Source organism: Melopsittacus undulatus, chromosome 3 (assembly GCF_012275295.1).
Source record: "Melopsittacus undulatus isolate bMelUnd1 chromosome 3, bMelUnd1.mat.Z, whole genome shotgun sequence".
In the NCBI taxonomy this organism is placed as follows: domain Eukaryota; kingdom Metazoa; phylum Chordata; class Aves; order Psittaciformes; family Psittaculidae; genus Melopsittacus; species Melopsittacus undulatus.
Genome location: NC_047529.1, coordinates 1299417 through 1318220, shown reverse-complemented (window position 1 = coordinate 1318220; position 18804 = coordinate 1299417). Strand labels below are relative to the sequence as shown.

Below are 18804 nucleotides of genomic sequence, written 5' to 3'. Positions count from 1 at the left end.
GCAGTGCTCAAGGCCAGGTTGGACACAGGGGCTTGGAGCACCTGCTCCAGTGGAAGGGGTCCATAGAGCAGGGCTGGAACTGGGTGAGCTTTAAGGTCTTTTCCAACATTCCATGTTCTATTGGAACACTCTTTACACACAAGTCAGCACACTGGTAAAAGATGGAAGCAATTGCCATGGACTCTGGAGACAGCTACTGCACAGTTTTGATCCCTGCCTCCTGGCAGATTCCCTTTGGATTCAATAGGCACGTGCTGTTTCTTGCAGAGGACTCTGCCTCAGCCCCCAGCTCCCCAGTATCTGATGGGATGAAAGGCTGAAGGTGGCATCCCTGCCTCAGGGCTTGGAGAGGACGGAAGGACTCCAGTAACCCCACAGCAGGAGGACAATATCCCAGTAAGACACCATATCTCTGCTAGGAGAGCCAAGTGGTGCCCTAGGAATCACCTTCTGCACCAAGCTCTTGTGCAATACAGAGCAAAGATTGACTCTGTGACATTCCTGATGGTGCAATCCCCTCCTGGGCTGGGGAAGTGCTTTGTGGCATTGCTGGAGGCTCCGGTTCATAAATGCTGTCAATGGGAGCTGGCTTCAGTGTGCTGTGGTTTGAGAAACCCCTTAAAGCATTTCACACCGCAGACAAATCCATGTGAAAAGGAGCCTTTACCATCCTGATCTGCCTTAGGAATAGCCCACGGGTCCTTATCCTGCCCTCCAAAGGCAGCACATGGCAGCCACACGCAGGGGAAGCATCATACCCTGAGCTCTCAACAGCTTTTATTTGTGTTAGGTGGGTCAGGCACATTCCTATGAATAACCCAGCCTTTTCCTGAATGGAAGGGAAACACTAAAACAGTCTAAATACAGAACAACCTCCTGGCTGCTCATTGGGCAAGGGAGGGTGGGTTCTCCCCCTAACCTGGCTGACCTTGCTCAGCAGCATTCTTCATGATCCCTGCTGTTTCCCTTGCCTGTTGCAGTCTGCTGGGTACCATGACAGAGAAGCCTTTGTTCACCCTGGTTAAACAACACTGGAAATGAACTGGAAGCTGCCTGAGAGGAGAAAAGTGCTGCCTCTGCAGTTCATAGGATCACAGAACCCAGTCTGGTTTGGGTTGAAGGGACCTTAAAGCTCCTCCAGCTCCAACCCCTGCCACAGGCAGGGACCCCTTCCACTGGAGCAGCTGCTCCAAGCCCCTGTGTCCAACCTGGCCTTGAGCACTGCCAGGGATGGGGCAGCCACAGCTTCTCTGGGCACCCTGTGCCAGCACCTCATCATTTGCCCAGCAAAATATGATGCTCGATGTGGCCACAACAGGTACGAGTACCAGCCAACCACAGTCTGCCCTAACACTGCAAATATAGGGATTTAAGATGTAATTTCCATCAGTTAAACCAATAAAATAACTTCAATATCTCTCAAAGTGTTAAATATGTAAAAATATTCATTACAATTCAGATAGTACAAAGTTTGGTGTGAATTTATTCATGTTGTTACTCCATTCTTCCCTACCCTGAGCTGCTCCTCTGTCACCCATTCACCCATCGTGGTCATTGTCCCCTGCTTCCCCCAGGAAGTCATAGGCCAGCTGGGAGATGTCGAAGGCTGTATGTGTGTTCTCTGCTGCCAGCAGGTACTGGAGGGCCCCATCATTGTCTCGGCTCCTCTTCAGGAAGTCAGCGATCCCCTTCCAGCGCAAGGCCTCGGACTCCTCCTCAGCCCACTTGTATGGGGGCAGGAGAGTGGAGTGGAGCAGTGGGAACACGGAGTCGTGGTACACCAGCACGAACAGGGACTTGAGGAACTGCCCGTCTCTCTGCAGGGAGGAGTGGTTGGAGATGCATCAAACACTGCTCCACAAGTGCTGTCCACAGGAACAACATGCAAGAAGATGTTCAACTCGTCCCCAGTTCTCAGGGTTACGACAGGAAGAGGTCTGACCTTCCTAAGCAAGCATCAGTTAGTTCAGCTGAGCCTCAAACTCCTTCCAGGAGCCCTCCATCCTAGTACAGTAGTGGAGTGGGTTTGATGACATTGCTTTTGTAATAGGTTATAGAACTGTAGAACCAACCAGGTTGGAAAAGCCCTTTAAGCTCATCCAGTCCAACTGTTCCCCAGCACTGCCAAGGCCACCAGTAACCCATGGCACTGAGGCCTCGTCTGCATGGGGTGTGAACACTCCCATGGCCCTGCTGCTGCACTGGTGCTGATCCAGGCCAGGATGCTGGGGGCTGCCTGGGCACGAGCTGCTCACGCTCAGCTCCATCACTCAGCACCCCCAGCTCCTGTTCTATGGGCAGTTTCCAGCCACTCTTCCCCAGGCACAGGCTGAGGCTGTTTGCTGTTGCCATGGGGCAGTGCCACATCCTCCCACCTCAGCAGCCCAACCTCTGCTCCCTTCTCCACTGCCCTGGGCAGGGAATTGCAGCAATCCCACACTCCTCACAGCACCCAGCTCTTGGCAGCAGGTGAGGCTGCACCACAAGTGCTCTTGTCTCACTCCATGTGGGATGAGAACGATGTTCTCCCTTGTAAAGACCAGTTTTCAAAACCTAGAGACTAAGAATCAGTTATCCAACACTGAAAGATCCCAACTGCTTTAACTGGACAAGATACAACTAGACAAGGTTTGGGTGCCTTGTTTTCCACATGCACACTGGTGGTGTGCAGTTCATATCTCAGCAGGAGATTCAGCAGCGAGAGCCATTCAAGGAGGAGTAAGGGTTCAGAGGCAGCAATCCTGCCCTGGGAGTGGCACACAACAAATCAGGTAAAACTGGCTGGTTCTGGGACACCAGGGAGGTGCTAATTCTTTGAGCAGATCAGCTTTCATTTGGGATTAATGGCCTTGAAAAAGTGATTGTGACTCAACAGCGTGTTGGTTTGTTTGCATGAACAGGTGAACTCCTTGTGTAGCTGTTCAGTAGCACACACAGTGAATGGAATATCCTGCTCCTAAGGGACATGTCTTGGATGAAGAGCCAAAGCCTCTCTGGTTCAGTTACCTACAGCTTCTCCTTGTCCAGAGGTGGGACAAGGGATGGATAAGACCAGTGACACGGCCAGTCCTCCAACTGTCTGCACCCCACAATGGGAGATGACAAGAGCCTGAGGCAAGGAATGGGCAGGATGTGGGGCCTTTTTCCAGGCAGACTGTAGGAGTTCAGAGGTGGAGGACGAAAGGTTATTGAGTGGGCACACACAGACCCTTTTGAGCCACTGGAAAGCTTTTACCAGGCACATACTGGAGGCACCCTTTGGGTATGCATGTGTAATAGCTCCCCTGCTAACAACCCTATGCAAACACTAGGACAAAAACCTGATGTCTTATTCCTCCTCCTATAGGTACAGGTAAGAAATGTTAAGAACTGCATGTAGGTATCTGTTTTCTAAGTAACTGTATGGTGAGAGGAAAAGGTAACTAGCAATAACACTGACAGATCCGAGTTTGATTTAGCTTGAATATGACAGCAAAACCCCTGTAATTTCTTACCTTCTCAGACCTCTTCAATGTTCTTTCTCTATCTGCCCAAGCACTCTGAAATGAAATGAAGCATGAAATCAGACTTGAGGTTGTGGAGATCTAAAGCAATTCCATTTCTAGCTACACAAATCTCTCTTAACTGCAGTCCCACTTCCTTCAAACTCGCATTCCCCCCTTGTGCCATGTTAACTGATTTAAGCAGTCATTCCACCACATTGTACAGACACAGGGACTTGGAGATGTGGACATCCGGACACATCAGATGCAGTTGAATGCTATGTGGATAACATACCCGAAGCGCATCCATCAGGTCTGGCTGATCCATGAGCTGAGGGAAAGTTGCTAGAACAGGATTACAGATTAAATCTGAAACAGAAAACAACCACGTTCAAGTTGAAGGAGGAAATGGGATGACTCTCAAGGTGCTGACATGTCAAGTTAGTCAGCACATTCCCTCCCCTCAAACTATTCCAAAGGGAAGTACTTCAGTGCAGTGGGGAAGGTGGAAGAACTCTCTAACTGTATCCTCTATAGCAAGCTCCCAGTGGCTTAGATACAGTTAACTGGGAGAGGAGAGAAACAAACCTTTATTAGAAGCCAGAGACCTTTCAGGTCTCCCCTAGGGGCAGGCTGAGGTGGTTTTCCTCATTTCCACACCTGTGCTTTTATAAACACTTGGAAATGTGCTGCTTGGCTTGGATGTTGTGAATAAACACACGTGTTCTGCCTTAACCTGCCTTGTCTGGTGCACCATGTTCATGGAGTCCCAGCCTCAGCCAGGCTGGAAAAGACCTTTAAGATCATCAAGTCTGTCTCTCCATCAAGAAGCCCAGCCCCTCCTGGCTCCATCCTCCTGCAGGCACTTGTAGGGAGCCATCAGGTCCCCCTGAGCCTTCTCTTCTCCATCTGAAACCCCCAGTCCCTCAGCTCTTCCCCATCACACTTGGGCTCCAGGCCCTGCACCCAAGGGTTTCAGATAACTGGGTAAGCACAGCACAGTGCATTGACTGAATGGGGCACATCCCAAATGGCACTGGGCTCCTGCTGGGTCTCCTGTTGGAGCTGAGCTGTTTCACAGCCAGGCAAGGCAAAGCTGCCTCCCCATTCTCTGTTACAAAGCGCAGCAAGTCTCAAGCCCCAGAGGCACAGAGGTCCTGTGCTGTCAGCATTTAGTTAATGAGACGGGATAAGGTTACAAGAGTGCTACAAGTGCCATACATAGAGTGGACTGTTGGTTGAGGTGTTTTCTTTCTCTTGTCAATTGAAGTATTTAAGTTGTTTCTTCATGTTGAAGTTGGTGGGAAGTTTAGTAACCACCATTTACTGATAATGTCGCAGGGAAGCAAGCCAGATCTGATCCCTTCTGTGAAGTACAATGGGCATTTCAAGATGCCTATTTCTGAAGTGATGGCTGGTTTTGAAACAAGATAAATCTTCTTTTCTTACACCAGAAAACGGCTACCAGAACAATGGCTGAAATGTTGGGGTAAAGCCTTTCACTCATTTCAGAGACTGAATCCAAATGGATGCAGTTTAACTCCAGGAGAAGCCATCAGCCTGATCTGATGTCCTACATTATAAAGACCAAACCAAGTAAGTACAGCAGTTCAAACCTGGCCTTCCAAAATGAAGCATTTTAGTGTCTCTGTGATGAGTTTATTAAATAAGGCATTAATTTAGGGAAGGGGATCACTGAAATCAAGTATACACAGGATGTATATTAAAGATCAAGAAAATCAGGAAGGGAGTTGAGGTCTGAGCACCTCTGAGAGATGATTCTGTAATTCAGATGCCTACATATGGCTAAAGATTGGAAGTTTTAAATGTTAGTAAATGCACGAGCAAGTTTATCTGCCTTAGGAATGGGTGATAATTCAGTCTGGAGAAGACACAAGAGAAGTAGTACAGAAATGTATTTATTCCCTATTTCAAATTGATTTTAAAATGGAGAAGACCATAAACTGCTACTGTCCTGTTGAAGGGAACCTGGGGAAGGAGTAAGATAGAGAGTTGTGAAATCGGAGCAAGACACTGAGTTCTAAACCCAGAACTCTTCTGTCTCTCGCTGCTGCATCAGCCAACAAGTAAATAATAATTAAAACACCCTAAAAAGGATGACTTGGCCTCAAGGACGAAAATACCTGCCTGAGCTCCTCTATAACCCAGAACACGCATACACTGGAAACGAATGAGTAAACCTGGGTGCAGGTCTGCTCTCTCATTGCATGGGTGGTGAAAAGGAAACCTTCATCTTCCAAATAATCCTTTACCTTTGTTTGCTTTTTATTTACTTATAAATAACCCTTTACCGATCCAAAGAGGCTTTTTTAATGAGAATTTCACTCAAAGCACTTCATTTGCTACATGAACTGATGTCAAACAGGGCAACACAGTAGATATGAGTTGAAATATTACTGGTTTGAAATGCAAACAGGCTTCCCAGCAAAAAGCTGTTATCTCTTATCAGCTGGACAACAAGTTTGTGTTTGTCCCCACAACACCTGCAGACTGAAAGGCAAAACACTGAGCTCCCCAGAGCAGCTCTTACCTGTGCTTTGCAGGCTTACTCTGTCTTTGAGGAGTGCATCACCCAGGATTTGTCGATAGAACAGCAGGAGATGGCTGTAGCACATGCTGCCAACAAGTGTTTCTGGGAGCAAACTGGGGGGAAACAACAGGCAGTTGAGATTGGCAGGGAAAACTGCTCCTAGGAAGCATTGTTCACCAAAGCCTGAGGGTAAGGATGGCTTCATGGGGGTTATTATTAGCTCATATTGGCAGCTGCACTGCCTTTGAAGGTGCACATTGATACAGCTACAAGAGCCATGCTCCTGCTGTTGCTGTTTTCAGTCTTATCTAAACTTAAAGCCTTTTTGTATGTGCTCAACAAAACAGCTGTAAGCATCAAACAGAGGTCAAGGACAACGTGTGGGTGACATGACCCTCAGATTTTCCCATAGCCAGTGTTCCAGGCAAGGGGAATACTTTAGCTCTCTAGGACCATTCTAGGCTATCTGGAATACTTCCCCATTTCATGACAGCACACATGAATACTTACTACAGGATGTCTTTTGACTGCACGCTCAGTGACCTCAGTCTCAGCAGAAGCACAGGCTGTTTCTTGAGTGCCATGAACTGATGGAAAACACCAGTGCCTGCTTAAGAAATAAATACCAAGTATAAAATCAGCCAATTTGAATGAATATTAATTCTATTGCAAGAATGGACATTCACAGGTGGCAAGAGGTGATTTATTGAAAACTGTAATGGTTTAAGGGTGCTCTAAAACCAGGAGGAATTGAAGGTCTGAAAATACATCACCATGTGGTCTAACACAAACTATTACCTCTCTCTAGTATGCTGGATGCATAATATGTTGGAGCAATGTGGAGGTAGGTGTCCAAACCCAGTGTAAGGGCCTTCTAGAGCTTACAGCATGTCACAGCTGCAAGTGGGCATTTCCACAGGAAAGCCATGACTGCCCTCATCTAAACACAAGTGGTCTCTCATCTGAACCAGCTCTTAGTGGAGCTTGATTCAGCACCCACAGGTGCTGCACATGTGGAACTTGTGCAGAAGTGACAGGATTGATGGTTGGGAACCCCAGAGCAGTGTGGCTGCTGAGCTTTGTGCCATCCATCACCCCATGGCCCAGGACTGATAACTGCAGTTAAAGAAACAATCCAAAACACTTCTCAGAACTAAACCTCAACCTGCAGACACTCGAATGACAGACACATCAGCACTGGCACAGTCCTGAAGCCCACCAGCCATAACAATCATAGGATCATAGAATGGTTCTGGTTGGAAAAGGCCCTTCAGATCGTTCAGTTCCAACCCCCTGCCATGGGCAGGGACACGTTCCACTAGAGCAGGTTGCTACGAGCCCCTTCCAACCTGGCCTTGAACAACACTCTTGCACAGAGTGAGAACACCCAAACCAAAAGCAGACTGTGGTGACTCTATGGTAATGGGAGATACTGAGAATATGCTGTAAAATACGTATAGCTTTTGTTGTGTGGTTTCTTTTATATAGTGTTGAGAAGAACCCATACCTCTTCTTGATATTGATGGGTCAACCTCGACACCTCTCTCACAGGGAGTCCCACCATTTAATGGCAGCTCATACATCCTGTGAAAGAAGAGCAGCATGGTTGAAATAAAGAGGTGTGAGGATGTGAGACCAACACAACCACTGTCTGAGAAAGAAAACCAGCTGTCAAACAAAGCCTGACCCAGTGCTTGGTGTACGACTAGTGTTTGCCACAAAATGCCTGCGCCTGCTTAAGTAACCTCAAATGGTAAGTTTGGAGCTAGCTGATTATATTGTAAGAAATGAGCAACATTGATTCTTTCCCACAGGACACAAATATCTTTCTTCTATGAAATTCAGCAATCCTTTCACCATAATGCCCTTGAGGAGTCGTGTATGTAGCACATTTTAGACAGGGAAGAATAACATCACCCCAGTTCTGTCACGAGTCAGTCACTGCTGAAGCCAACATGCAGTTTCACTCTAGATACCAGTTAGCTTAATGATATAGAAAACCAATGTTAGAGATCAAATATAGATGAAATTTAGAGACTTATAGAACAGCAGAGGTCCTGCCTTGTAATCCAAATACAGTTAGAATACACACACATATATATATTTCATCAAAAAACAGTATTGCAAGCCTGACCTACACTGAGTCATTTCAGTCAATCAAGAGAAAGCTTTCCTACATTGAATAAAATAGAGACCTATACATTTATTACTCTTTAAGCTTGTTGGACCCATGGACTAACCATAAATAGGCTGCAAAACACCAGCTCATTCACACTCTCCAAGTGCAGTGAGAGATTCATTCACAGAAACTCCCCCTTGCTTCCAAGTCTTAGAAACCCATCTCCTCATTCTCACATGGAAAGGGATCCATAGTTGTAATACTCCACTGAAGGTTATTTTTAAACACACAAACTTGCAACATCCCAAACCTGTATCCTGGGGTCCAGGGACACTTTTCCCACACAAACACAGTAGGACATACACTGGGTGTGGAAACAGGTCCAGGATTCACACTGAAAGACCCAGTAGCTTGGATTACACCTGCCCCTATCAGTGTGTAAGTATAAAATAGGAACCTTACTCCTAGCCTAAAATAGATGTATATACATAAGTATGTAAATACAGAGAGAGAGAAGGAAAACAAACTTACTTGGCAGGAACAGGCATTCCATTAGAAGTAAAAAGCTTCAGGAATGCCCAGCCACAGCTCAGCTCTCCTCTTTCACCTGTTGACTAGGAAAATATAGGAGAAACTAAGTCATTTGAACAGCTAAACCACAACGAATAACTGACCAGAAGCAGTTATGTAGAATAATCATATAAAAAGCATAAAAATGGTTAAAACCCCCAGATTTGGGCGAGGCAGCTACTGACTGTGTCACATTCCCAGGTATTTGAAGGCATTTACCAACCAGACAGTTGATCATGAAGATATTTAAGAGGCAAGGATTTATAAAGCCCAAAATCACACACTTAAGGGAAGCCCAGAGTACATCAAGAATTGGTCCTTTGCAATCCCATTGCACAAGACCTTTGGCAGACTATCAAGTTATTTCAGTAAGTAAAGGTACATTCATGTCCACCAGGCAGAAAGTCTTTGATTCTCTAAACACTGACTAGAACTAAAGGTTCCAAACCCAACGTCTCTCCTCCCTTCCAGAAGCCAAAGGCAGACAACCTTACAGTAAGCTAGGCAAAGTTCCCCTAAATTCCCATATAGATCCCACAGTTCACTGCTGGGATACTGCAGCTGGTTCACTTGATAGAACTGTGCTTGGAATGATTTCTGCTGCACCTTCACACACTCACGTTGCGGATGTAAGTGATGCCAAGTTCAAACAACAGACCAATGTCTGCAGCCAGGGAGTTGGACCTGACGAAACAGTCTCCATCCAGCAAGCTGGGTAAAATGCCTGTTACCTATAGAGAGGAGAAGCAACAAGAAAAGTATATATATACCTGTTAAAAAGAAACAACTCTTAGATTTTTAAAGGCCACTGAACACATCACTTATATAAGATCTCAGAAACAATCCACTGCATATAAAAACACAATGTGCAGAGAAGCAGTTTCAGTTGAAACCTTGCTCCTTCTTTATCTTACCATAAAACACAGCTATGCTACCAAGGTAATTTTGTGCTATAAAACACAATTAAACACATTAACAAGCTATTAAAGAACTTTTGATGTCAAAAAAGCACTTAATTCCCTCCAAGAACCCAGAAACAACTGGGGTAAAACATGACCACGGTACTGCTGTGATGTGGCCCTGCACAGCACCTGGAACATGGCACAAAGATTGTGCTCTTATAATGAAATCAAGCAGAAGGTCTCATCCCTTCTCCATGAACACCATGCACCATGTGCCTGATCCTGCTCCAACATGAACCAGTGCCACCAGCACCAGTCCCTCCAACTAATCCTCCCCTCCAGCTCTTCTCTCCCAAGTGTTTTTGCTATATCACTTGGTTTAGCTTGAACTCATGCACTTCAGCAAGTCTTTTCTGCATGTTCATTGTGCTTGCAGTATGCTTTATGTCAGTGTGAATACCAGAAGTAATATCTGTCACTAAATCAGAAGCTGCAAACAGGCACTTCCTCACTCCCTGAGGGAGGCACCTACCTTGGGAGAGAAGCTCCAGGTCTGAGGGTTTTTAGGTTGCCAGGTAGCTCTCACTGTGTGAATGTTACTCAGCACCTAGAGAATAACAGCAGTGACAAAAGCTAAGACAGGTTTATCTGGAAAGCTTTGCAGCTCTAAGAAAATGCAGGATTATCCTAGATTAACCCAACATTGCACACAACAAATAAAATCACACTTTCTCTTCAGCTTTATTAGATGGTTTCAGTTTAAAGGACTAGAAAGGCTTCTCTGGAGCCTGAGTGCTTTCCAAGTGCTTTCCAACCATTCCCACTTCATAGACACCAGTAATAATCCCTTTACCCCCAAAAGGGTTCAGTGCAGCTGCAGGGAAACTGCTTAGATCCTGTTATAAAAAGCTCCACACAGAGGAATACCCAGGATCAAGGGCAGGGGGGTGAATGTGAAGATGACCCTGACCAAGCTGTGTGCAGGCTGCTCACAGGAGGGAGATCAGCCCAGAAACACTCATCTCCACAAACAGAAAGGACAAAGAAGCCTCAATGGCAGGAGGGGAACAGAAATGATGGCTCCAAAAATGATGGCACCAAAACAATGAGAGCCCCAACCCCTCCCAGTGCTGCCCAGGACAGCCCCAGGGCCGGGTGTGACTCTCATGGTGGTGAGTCAATGGGAGCTGCATCACCTACAGCCTGACCGGGGCTGATGCTGTGGGGTGAGAGGCTGATGTGAAGAGGAAGGGCACTTTGGGGCAGAACATCACTTACTATGGCGTGCTCAGGGGAGAAACCCAAAGCAGGAAAAGGGAGGGATCAAGGTGCTCTGTGGAGCAACAGGGGTGGGATAAGTACACGTCTGGCCATGCCCAGTGCCTGTCTCATTCAGCCCCATTTATAACTACTTGTCTGTCTTGAAAGTAAATGATCTCTAAGGTCTCTTCAGGGCCAGCCAGACATCAGGCCACTGGGGGCCAATGTGTCTATGGTGGCTGCAAGTGTGTGATCACAGTCAAGCCAGACTGCTCAGAGAGTGAGTTAGGCAGCTTGGGAGGCAGACTGTGTGTGTCTCACTCTGAAAGGAGCTGGCTACCAAAGAAACCAGAGCACAGAAAGATCCACATCCCATCAAGGCTTTTCCTGATAGCCAAACAACTCACCCGGTTGCCATCAAAGAGGCAGAGCCGAACATGTCTGCTGAGCACCTGAATGCTGACCCCTGGGAGAGGAATCATTTTACAGCCACATAAAGTTACAACCAGGGATACTCGAGTTGGTCTGGGAGAGATCTGAAATACAAACAGAAGGAGGGTTAAATCCATGGGGTCCTCCTGCACGTGGCATCATTCTGTGCTTATCTACTGAGGTGATCAAGTGTAGCATTCACTAGACTGGATTCTTCTAACCAAGTAACTTGGGTAGTATTAGCAACAGCAGCAAAATTCCTTCATCAGCCTTTAACTCTCCTCTAAGGAGACTCCTACAAACCCACAAACTTCAGATGAAACCCAACATGACAACTTGTACCTATTTTCTGCCTATTGGAGAGCAGGAATTGTCAACATCTACTGCCTAAGGAGCCTGGATTGACACTGAAATCTGTCATCTGCCTCACAGCAATATTTACCCACCAATATCAAATACTGATAGCAATTCCCCTTGAGATCCTGCCACCTCTCTCAGACCAGAAGCACCAGTTTTCTTACCAGCTATACTCACAGTATCTTTTTCAGCATCCCACACCAGGTCTTTGAAAGCCAACTGGGATGGAGTGAGTTCAGGCTGCAGGAAGTGACTTGCTCGAAACTGATTGCCTACAAGAAGAGTGATTGTAAAAACTTAACATATTTCATGATCTTTATTGCCACAAAAATGAACAACACCCCAGAATTCACACGTGGCTAAGTCCATTGGGATATTTAACTGGTCCAGACAAAATTATGGAGGTATCTTCCACAAGCAGCCTTGAAAAGGGCAACTTATACTGTTTCTGCAGTGTTTTGTTCCTATAAAGCTATTGATCTGAAACAGCTTCAAACAAAAAGACTAACAAAAGATGAGGTGTGCAATGTATTTAAATGGGAAAGAGACTCCAAAAGATTTCTGAGAAAAAGGGAAGATTAAAAATCATCATTTTCTGCATCACCACCAAGAAGTACCTTCCAAAGAGGAAAATCTTTGCAATCCCTCAGGAAACTTGACATTGCCTCCATGTGGATGGGATTTCACATATAAATAAATGTGATAATGTAAATTAAAACTTAATTAAAGGACAAAAGGCCTTTGATACATTATTTATGGCTCAGATATAACCTGTACAGTTACCCAACTACAATTAAGCAATACCGATTGGATCCCAGTAGGCTGTAGCCAGGATAAGAAGCTCTCCACAGACACTTGAGAATCCTGCAGTGGAATTATGATGAGAAAACCTTAAATACTCACCTTCCTCCAAGAGCTGGAAAAGTGTGGACTGACGGAATCCTGCAGGAACAGCTCCTATGGTTGTCAGTACCTCTACTGTGTCGTTCTACTTAAAAGTGAAAGAAAAAGGGTATTGGTATTCTTGCTGTTTAACAGTGAATTCTATCCTAATCCAGAACTCCCACAAAGCAGTATGAGAGACATGGGACAGTGGCCACCTCTTCTTATGTGAACAAGGGGAATGGCTTGAACCTGCCAGAACAGGGGAGACTGAGCTGAGCTCTGAGGCAGAAGCTGTTCCCTGGGAGGGTGCTGAGGCGCTGGCACAGGGTGCCCAGAGAAGCTGTGGGTTCCATGACCCATCCTCAAGAGCTGTTTCCTGTGTGAACCCAGCCTGACTCCTGTTTTGTTACATCTCAGTTCTGTTGCAAAGCAGCAGAGCAGCCAGCTACAGAATGAAATCACCCCCTTGAGAAAGAAGTGCTTTCGTACCACTATGGCAAAACAACAAAAGACATCCTCTTCGCATCTTCTTTCAGCCACATGTCTTGGGCTGCAGCCCGTTTCTAAAGCATTAGAGATATTTCTGTAGCATTTCTTGCTACAAAACCACAAAATAGAGGATGTTAATTAAAAAACAATGGTGTGGAATATGAGAAACAGTGTTTGGTAAAGGCAAACCTTGTCTAAAAATAATTAACATTGTGGTAGATGAAGTTGCCATGCAAGAGGTACACCTACCTCTGTGATAGCTCTTCTTAGAGCACTCCAGTGAGAATCAGTTCTGGAAGAAAAAGAATGTCTTTTTATGATACATCATCCTTGTGTGAACAAGAAAATAAGCATTAAACATTGCTTTTCAAAGAGCAGCAGCTTAGTAACCCTATCTGAGGTACTAATAATGGACATTTCCAGCCACTAAGACCAACTGCTGGACTCTCTCATGAGCTGGATACAAAAACCAGTTACACTTTGATTTTATGAGGGGTTAAAACATAATCAAAGGGCAAACTAAAGCAAAACTCCCCAACAAACCCAGTCAAGTAAAAGCACATCTGCCCACTGATAACAGGGCAAGCGACTGCTGGGCTGGAAGGAAAAGTGCAAAGAACCAAATACCCTGTGATGTATTCTCACTGTAAGAAAGGTACCACCAGATTTAAGGGAGGGGAGGAAGGATTTGACACTTATTTGCTGCCACTCACTCCATTTACCTTTCTTTGATTTCAGTTCCATCTGCTGTTTCATCCACGACTTCTACCTGTTCTTCACTTTGCTCTGGGCTTTCGTCATCTTCCTTATGAACCTGTAATTCACATTCAGAACAGCAAAGTGCTTGATTTCTTCACAGTTCTGCTCTTAAAAGTGCCCTCACCAACCACACCATGTGTTAATAGTTCAGAAGAGATTTTCTGTCTGTGATGTGGATTCTTTATCAGCATCATGAAGTCAACATGCTCTTTAGTTTCATTGTGAAGAGCTGTTCCACCTGATCACTCCAAACTGTGTACCCATGTCTGAATGTTCATCACAACTGTACACATATATAGTGCATAATATATGTACACATATATATAGTATATATATGTATGTACATAGACATAATAGATGTACAATATATTATGCACATATGTGCATAAGTACATAAACTATCAAGTTACAAAGCCTTAAATTACAAAATACTCCAACATTTACATGGAGTCACATTTCATGTAAATCAGGAAAAGCCCAATAAGACCCATGGAGTCTTCAGAGCTGACCTTTAGTGACACAGACTATGACCTTCATATTCAAGATGCTTCTCTGCACTTGTATGTCCCATCTTCACAAGGCACAAAAATACTGCTTTTGCCAGTTGCTTCCACACACATGGATACAAACATGGTGTTAGCTCCAAATACCTGGTGAAATACTGCTGTGTGTCCCCAGGTAAGCACTGTGAGCACTTTTATGCAGCTGTACTATCATTTATATATACATATATATATATATGTATACATATGAAAGAAGAGAGGTGAGCCTGGGACAGAAGGAGGCTGCAGCACACTCACCGCAAGATAGGTTTTAGGGACGAGGCCTTTCTCCCCTCTCGAGTTCTCAGCTACCCACCAGCCATCTGCCTTCTTGTCATGTATGAAGAGGATTTCCCCTTTCTTGCCATCAAAAGGAGACAAAAAGAGAAGCAAATACTTCAAAACAGCTCCAGGCACAATTAAAAGTAACAATACAAAAGCTTATTTTTCCCCACAAGATAGATCACACAGCAAACCCACCACTATAGGAGATGGCAAAAGGATTCCCCAAGCCACTGCTGCCCAGATCCCACAATGGCTGAATCCCAGAAGCATGAGATTTAATCACAGTTATTGCTTAACACAGAACTATCTGCAGTCCAACAACATTACCGTGAATGTGAGATCCCCTTCCTGCTGTGCATCGAAGTTCCCAACCGCGATACATTCCTTAATGTTTGGATCGTCCAACAATTTATCCTCATCATCATCATCCTCTGCTTCTTCACTGTCTTTCTCCTCACTACTTTCTTCATCTTCACTCTCATCCTCTTCTTCATTTTCATCTTCTGATTGAGGACCTTTCTGATGGGGCTTGTCCCTGCACAAAATAAATCAAACTTCATTACTATTTAAACAAAACTTGTTGAAATTACTGTAGAACCTTGAGATATCCTTGCAGATGCCTTCTCTGTGCTATCCACATCCAGAATTGTCATTCCTGTCTTGTACTCTCTGTCCTGATCTGAAAGAACTCCCAAATCCCAGTGGTGTTTCCTCCTAAGTGTGCAGACCAACAGGTATGATGGGGAAGGGCTGAGGAGCTGGGGGGTTCAGATGGAGAAGAGAAGGCTCAGGGGGGACCTGATGGCTCCCTACAAGTGCCTGCAGGAGGATGGAGCCAGGAGGGGCTGGGCTCTGCTCCCAAGGAACAAGGGATGGGACAAGAGGAACCGGCCTCAAGCTGCACCAGGGCAGGTTTAGATGGAGCTGAGGAACAATTCCTGCCCACAGGGTGCTCAGGCATTGGAACAGGCTGCCCAGGGCAGGGCTGCAGGCACCGGGCCCTGCAAGGGTTCACAGCCCGTGGAGACGAGGCATCAGTGCCATGGGTTAGGGGTGGCCTTGGCAGGGCTGGGAATGGTTGGACTGGGTGAGCTTGAAGGGCTTGTCCAGCCTGGTGGATTCTGTGATTCTATGAGCACACTGTATCCTCAACAGCCACACTGTATTTCAGCCATGAACCAACACGCTCAGAGAATTCCAGGCAGTCATTCACGGCTGCATCAAGAGAACAAGCCCCACAAGAGCCATCTCATGAGCACTTTTTCCTTAACTTCATGTTAAGGTAATAAAGGGGATAAGGTAACTGTTTATCATGGACCTATCCAACTGTATGCATTGTACACTTCTAATTACATAGAAGCACAAACTGTATTTGCTTAAGCTACTTACACCGAGGACTTCTTTGTTGTGTTACCCTGATCCAAGACAAGAACAAGTTTCTGCAGCTGCTGAGAGAGTTTTAGCAACAGCTTTTCTTCTTCTTCTTTCCTCTGATTGTAGTTCCCCACAGGTGCAGGCTCATCAGCCTGAGAAACAATCATAGAATGGTTTGGGTTGGAAAAGGACCTTAAGATCATCCAGTTCCAACCCCTGCCATGGGCAGGGACACCTCACACTAAACCATGGCACCCAAGGCTCTGTCCAACCTGGCCTTGAACACTGCCAGGGATGGAGCATTCAAACCTCCCTGGGCAACCCATTCCAGTGCCTCAGCACCCTCACAGGAAAGAATTTCTTCCTTATATCCAGTCTAAACCTCCCATTTCAGTTTGAACCCATCACCCCTTGTCTTATCACTACAGTCCCTAATGAACAGTCCCTCCCCAGCATCCCTGTAGCCCTTCAGACACTGGAAGCTGCTCTGAGGTCTCCATGCAGCTTCTCTTCTCCAGGCTGAACAGCCCCAATGTTCTCAGCCTGGCTCCATACAGGAGGTGCTGCAGCCCCTGAGCATCCTCGTGGCCTCCTCTGGACTTGTTCCAACAGTTCCATGTCCTAACTGCTTCCAGAATCAAAGTCCCCTATAAAATGAATGTTCCAGACTTGTACAAGGTTTCACCCTACTGAGCTGCTCTCCCTCCCTGCCTAGCGACATCCTGCTTCCCCATTTACTAAGTATATATATGGATCTCAGAGACCCCAGTGAGGGACTGTGTGATGCTTGGCACTGGTCTTGCCCTGACCCATCTCAATGGAGGCTGATGTTCTCTAAACACTCTCTATGATGAATATGGGAGAAACCATTAACAGATTCACATCCGTACTTACTTTTTTCAGGTCACGAAGAGCATTTGTGTTCTCATCCACCAGTTTCTTCAGCTGCATGCATCTGCATTGAAAGCAAGGCAGAGAGATGGTGTTTTCTTCAGTTCTCACTGAAACATACCAGTTTACTCCCAGCTTCACCCAGTTCCATGCACACAGCTTGTGAATGCCCAACACAGACCCAAGCATCAGTGGAGGTGGTGACTGCTACCTGTGATGTGTAAGTTCCCACTTAAAAACCACCTCAGCCCTTGAGGAAGCAGCCAGGCTATTGCTTGTGCCTGGGAAACAGACGGTGAGACGGGGCTGGGAAGAGATGTGTACTTAGGAGGGAAATGGACAAGTGTGTGCAGGGAACTGCCTGCTCCTTCTGATGCAAAGGTGATGGGAATGGAATGGGTTGGGTTGGAAGGACCTCAAAGCTCCTCCAGCTCCAACCCTTCCACTGGAGCAGCTGCTCCAAGCCCCTGTGTCCAACCTGGCCTTGAGCACTGCCAGGGATGGGGGCAGCCACAGCTTCTCTGGGCACCCTGTGCCAGCGCCTCAGCACCCTCCCAGGGAACAGCTTCTGCCTTAGCTCCAACCTGAACTTCCCCTGTTTCAGTCTGAACCCATCACCCCTTGTCCTGTCACTACAGTTCCTAATGAACAGTCCTCACCAGCATCCCTGCAGCCCTTCAGACACTGGATCTGCTCAGGTCTCCCGATGTCCCTCTCCCCCCCCGGCCCCAACCCGTCCCCTGCCCGCAGACACTACCACAGCCCGGAGCAGGATGAGGCCGTCCCCACCTCACCTCAGCGAGAGCCCTCCTGCTGCCCGGGGCCTGCAGCCGTGCACTGCTCCTGCAGCACCTGCACCTGCAACACAGGAGCGGGGCCGTGAGACCGGGACCGAGCCGAGGATCCCGGCCCATACCGGTACCTGCTCCCGGTACCTGCTCCGTGCCCACCCCGGTAACTTCTCCCATTCCACCCCGGTACCTGTTCCGGACCCATCCCGGTACCTGCTCCCGTTCCACCCGGTACCTGCTCTGTGCCCACCCCGGTACCTGCTCCCGTTCCACCCCGGTACCTGCTCCTGAGCCCACCCAGGTACCTGCTCCCGTTCCACCCCTGTACCTGCTCCTGAGCCATACCGGTACCTGCTCCCGTTCCACCCCTGTACCTGCTCCTGAGCCCACCCCGGTACCTGCTCCTGAGCCCACCCCGGTACCTGCTCCTGAGCCCATACCGGTACCTGCTCCTGAGCCCACCCCGGTACCTGCTCCTGAGCCCACCCCGGTACCTGCTCCTGAGCTCACCCCGGTACCTGCTCCGTGCCCACCCCGGTACCTGCTCCTGAGCCTACCCTGGTACCTGCTCCGTGCCCACCCCGGTACCTGCTCCCGGTACCTGCTCCCGTTCCACCCCATTACCTGCTCCCGCAGCTCCCGGCTCCGCCGCTGCACCCGCTGCAGAGGGCCCCGGTCCCGGCCCGGCATGGCAGCCAGGCAACGGGCGCCGACCGAGGCCGTCACTTCCGGCCCGAGCGGAGCCTCGGGAGCCGTAGGCGCTGACCGAGGGACACGGGAGCCGGAGCGGACTCATCCGGATGCGGAGCCACGGGAAGGGCCTGCCCATGGAGCAGGAGCTGGGGGTGCTGAGTGATGGAGCTGAGCATGAGCAGCTGGTGCCCAGGCAGCCCCCAGCATCCTGGCCTGGATCAGCACCAGTGCGGCAGCAGGGCCAGGGCAGGGGATTGTGCCCCTGTGCTGGGCACTGGGGAGGCTGCACCTGAATCCTGTGCTCAGTTCTGGGGCCTCACTGCAAGAGAGACCTTGAGGGGCTGGATGGGGCCAGAGAAGGGAATGGAGCTGGTGCAGAGCCTGGAGCACAAGAGAGATGGGGAACAGCTGAGGGAGCTGGG

The 18804-nt window shown here is 47.5% G+C and overlaps 1 protein-coding gene across 1 annotated transcript; it reads right to left on the bottom strand.

Annotated features, from left to right (window-relative positions):
* Nucleotides 1–1460: 1460 nt before the first annotated feature.
* On the bottom strand, nucleotides 1461–18379 carry NPHP1 (nephrocystin 1). The gene is made up of 21 exons (XM_034060636.1): nucleotides 18314–18379; nucleotides 17705–17756; nucleotides 17377–17389; nucleotides 16902–16962; nucleotides 16023–16159; nucleotides 14961–15168; nucleotides 14607–14708; nucleotides 13770–13861; nucleotides 13297–13339; nucleotides 12577–12661; nucleotides 11851–11945; nucleotides 11292–11420; nucleotides 10157–10231; nucleotides 9343–9453; nucleotides 8684–8766; nucleotides 7541–7617; nucleotides 6544–6643; nucleotides 6034–6146; nucleotides 3778–3851; nucleotides 3495–3539; nucleotides 1461–1817 (listed from the first exon to the last, which is right to left on the bottom strand). The coding sequence occupies exons 1-21, from the start codon at nucleotides 18377–18379 to the stop codon at nucleotides 1539–1541; spliced, it is 2040 nt and encodes a 679-aa protein (XP_033916527.1). The 3' UTR covers nucleotides 1461–1538.
* Nucleotides 18380–18804: the final 425 nt, after the last annotated feature.

Excerpts from the sequence above, each read along its gene's own strand:
- NPHP1 (XM_034060636.1), bottom strand. The coding sequence starts at position 18,379 with ATGCCGGGCCGGGACCGGGGCCCTCTGCAGCGGGTGCAGCGGCGGAGC. Across the intron at positions 16,160-16,901 it reads CTCTTCGTGACCTGAAAAAA|GCTGATGAGCCTGCACCTGT; the intron begins GTAAGTACGGAT and ends ATTGTTTCTCAG. Across the intron at positions 6,644-7,540 it reads CCCATCAATATCAAGAAGAG|CAGGCACTGGTGTTTTCCAT; the intron begins GTATGGGTTCTT and ends TTATTTCTTAAG.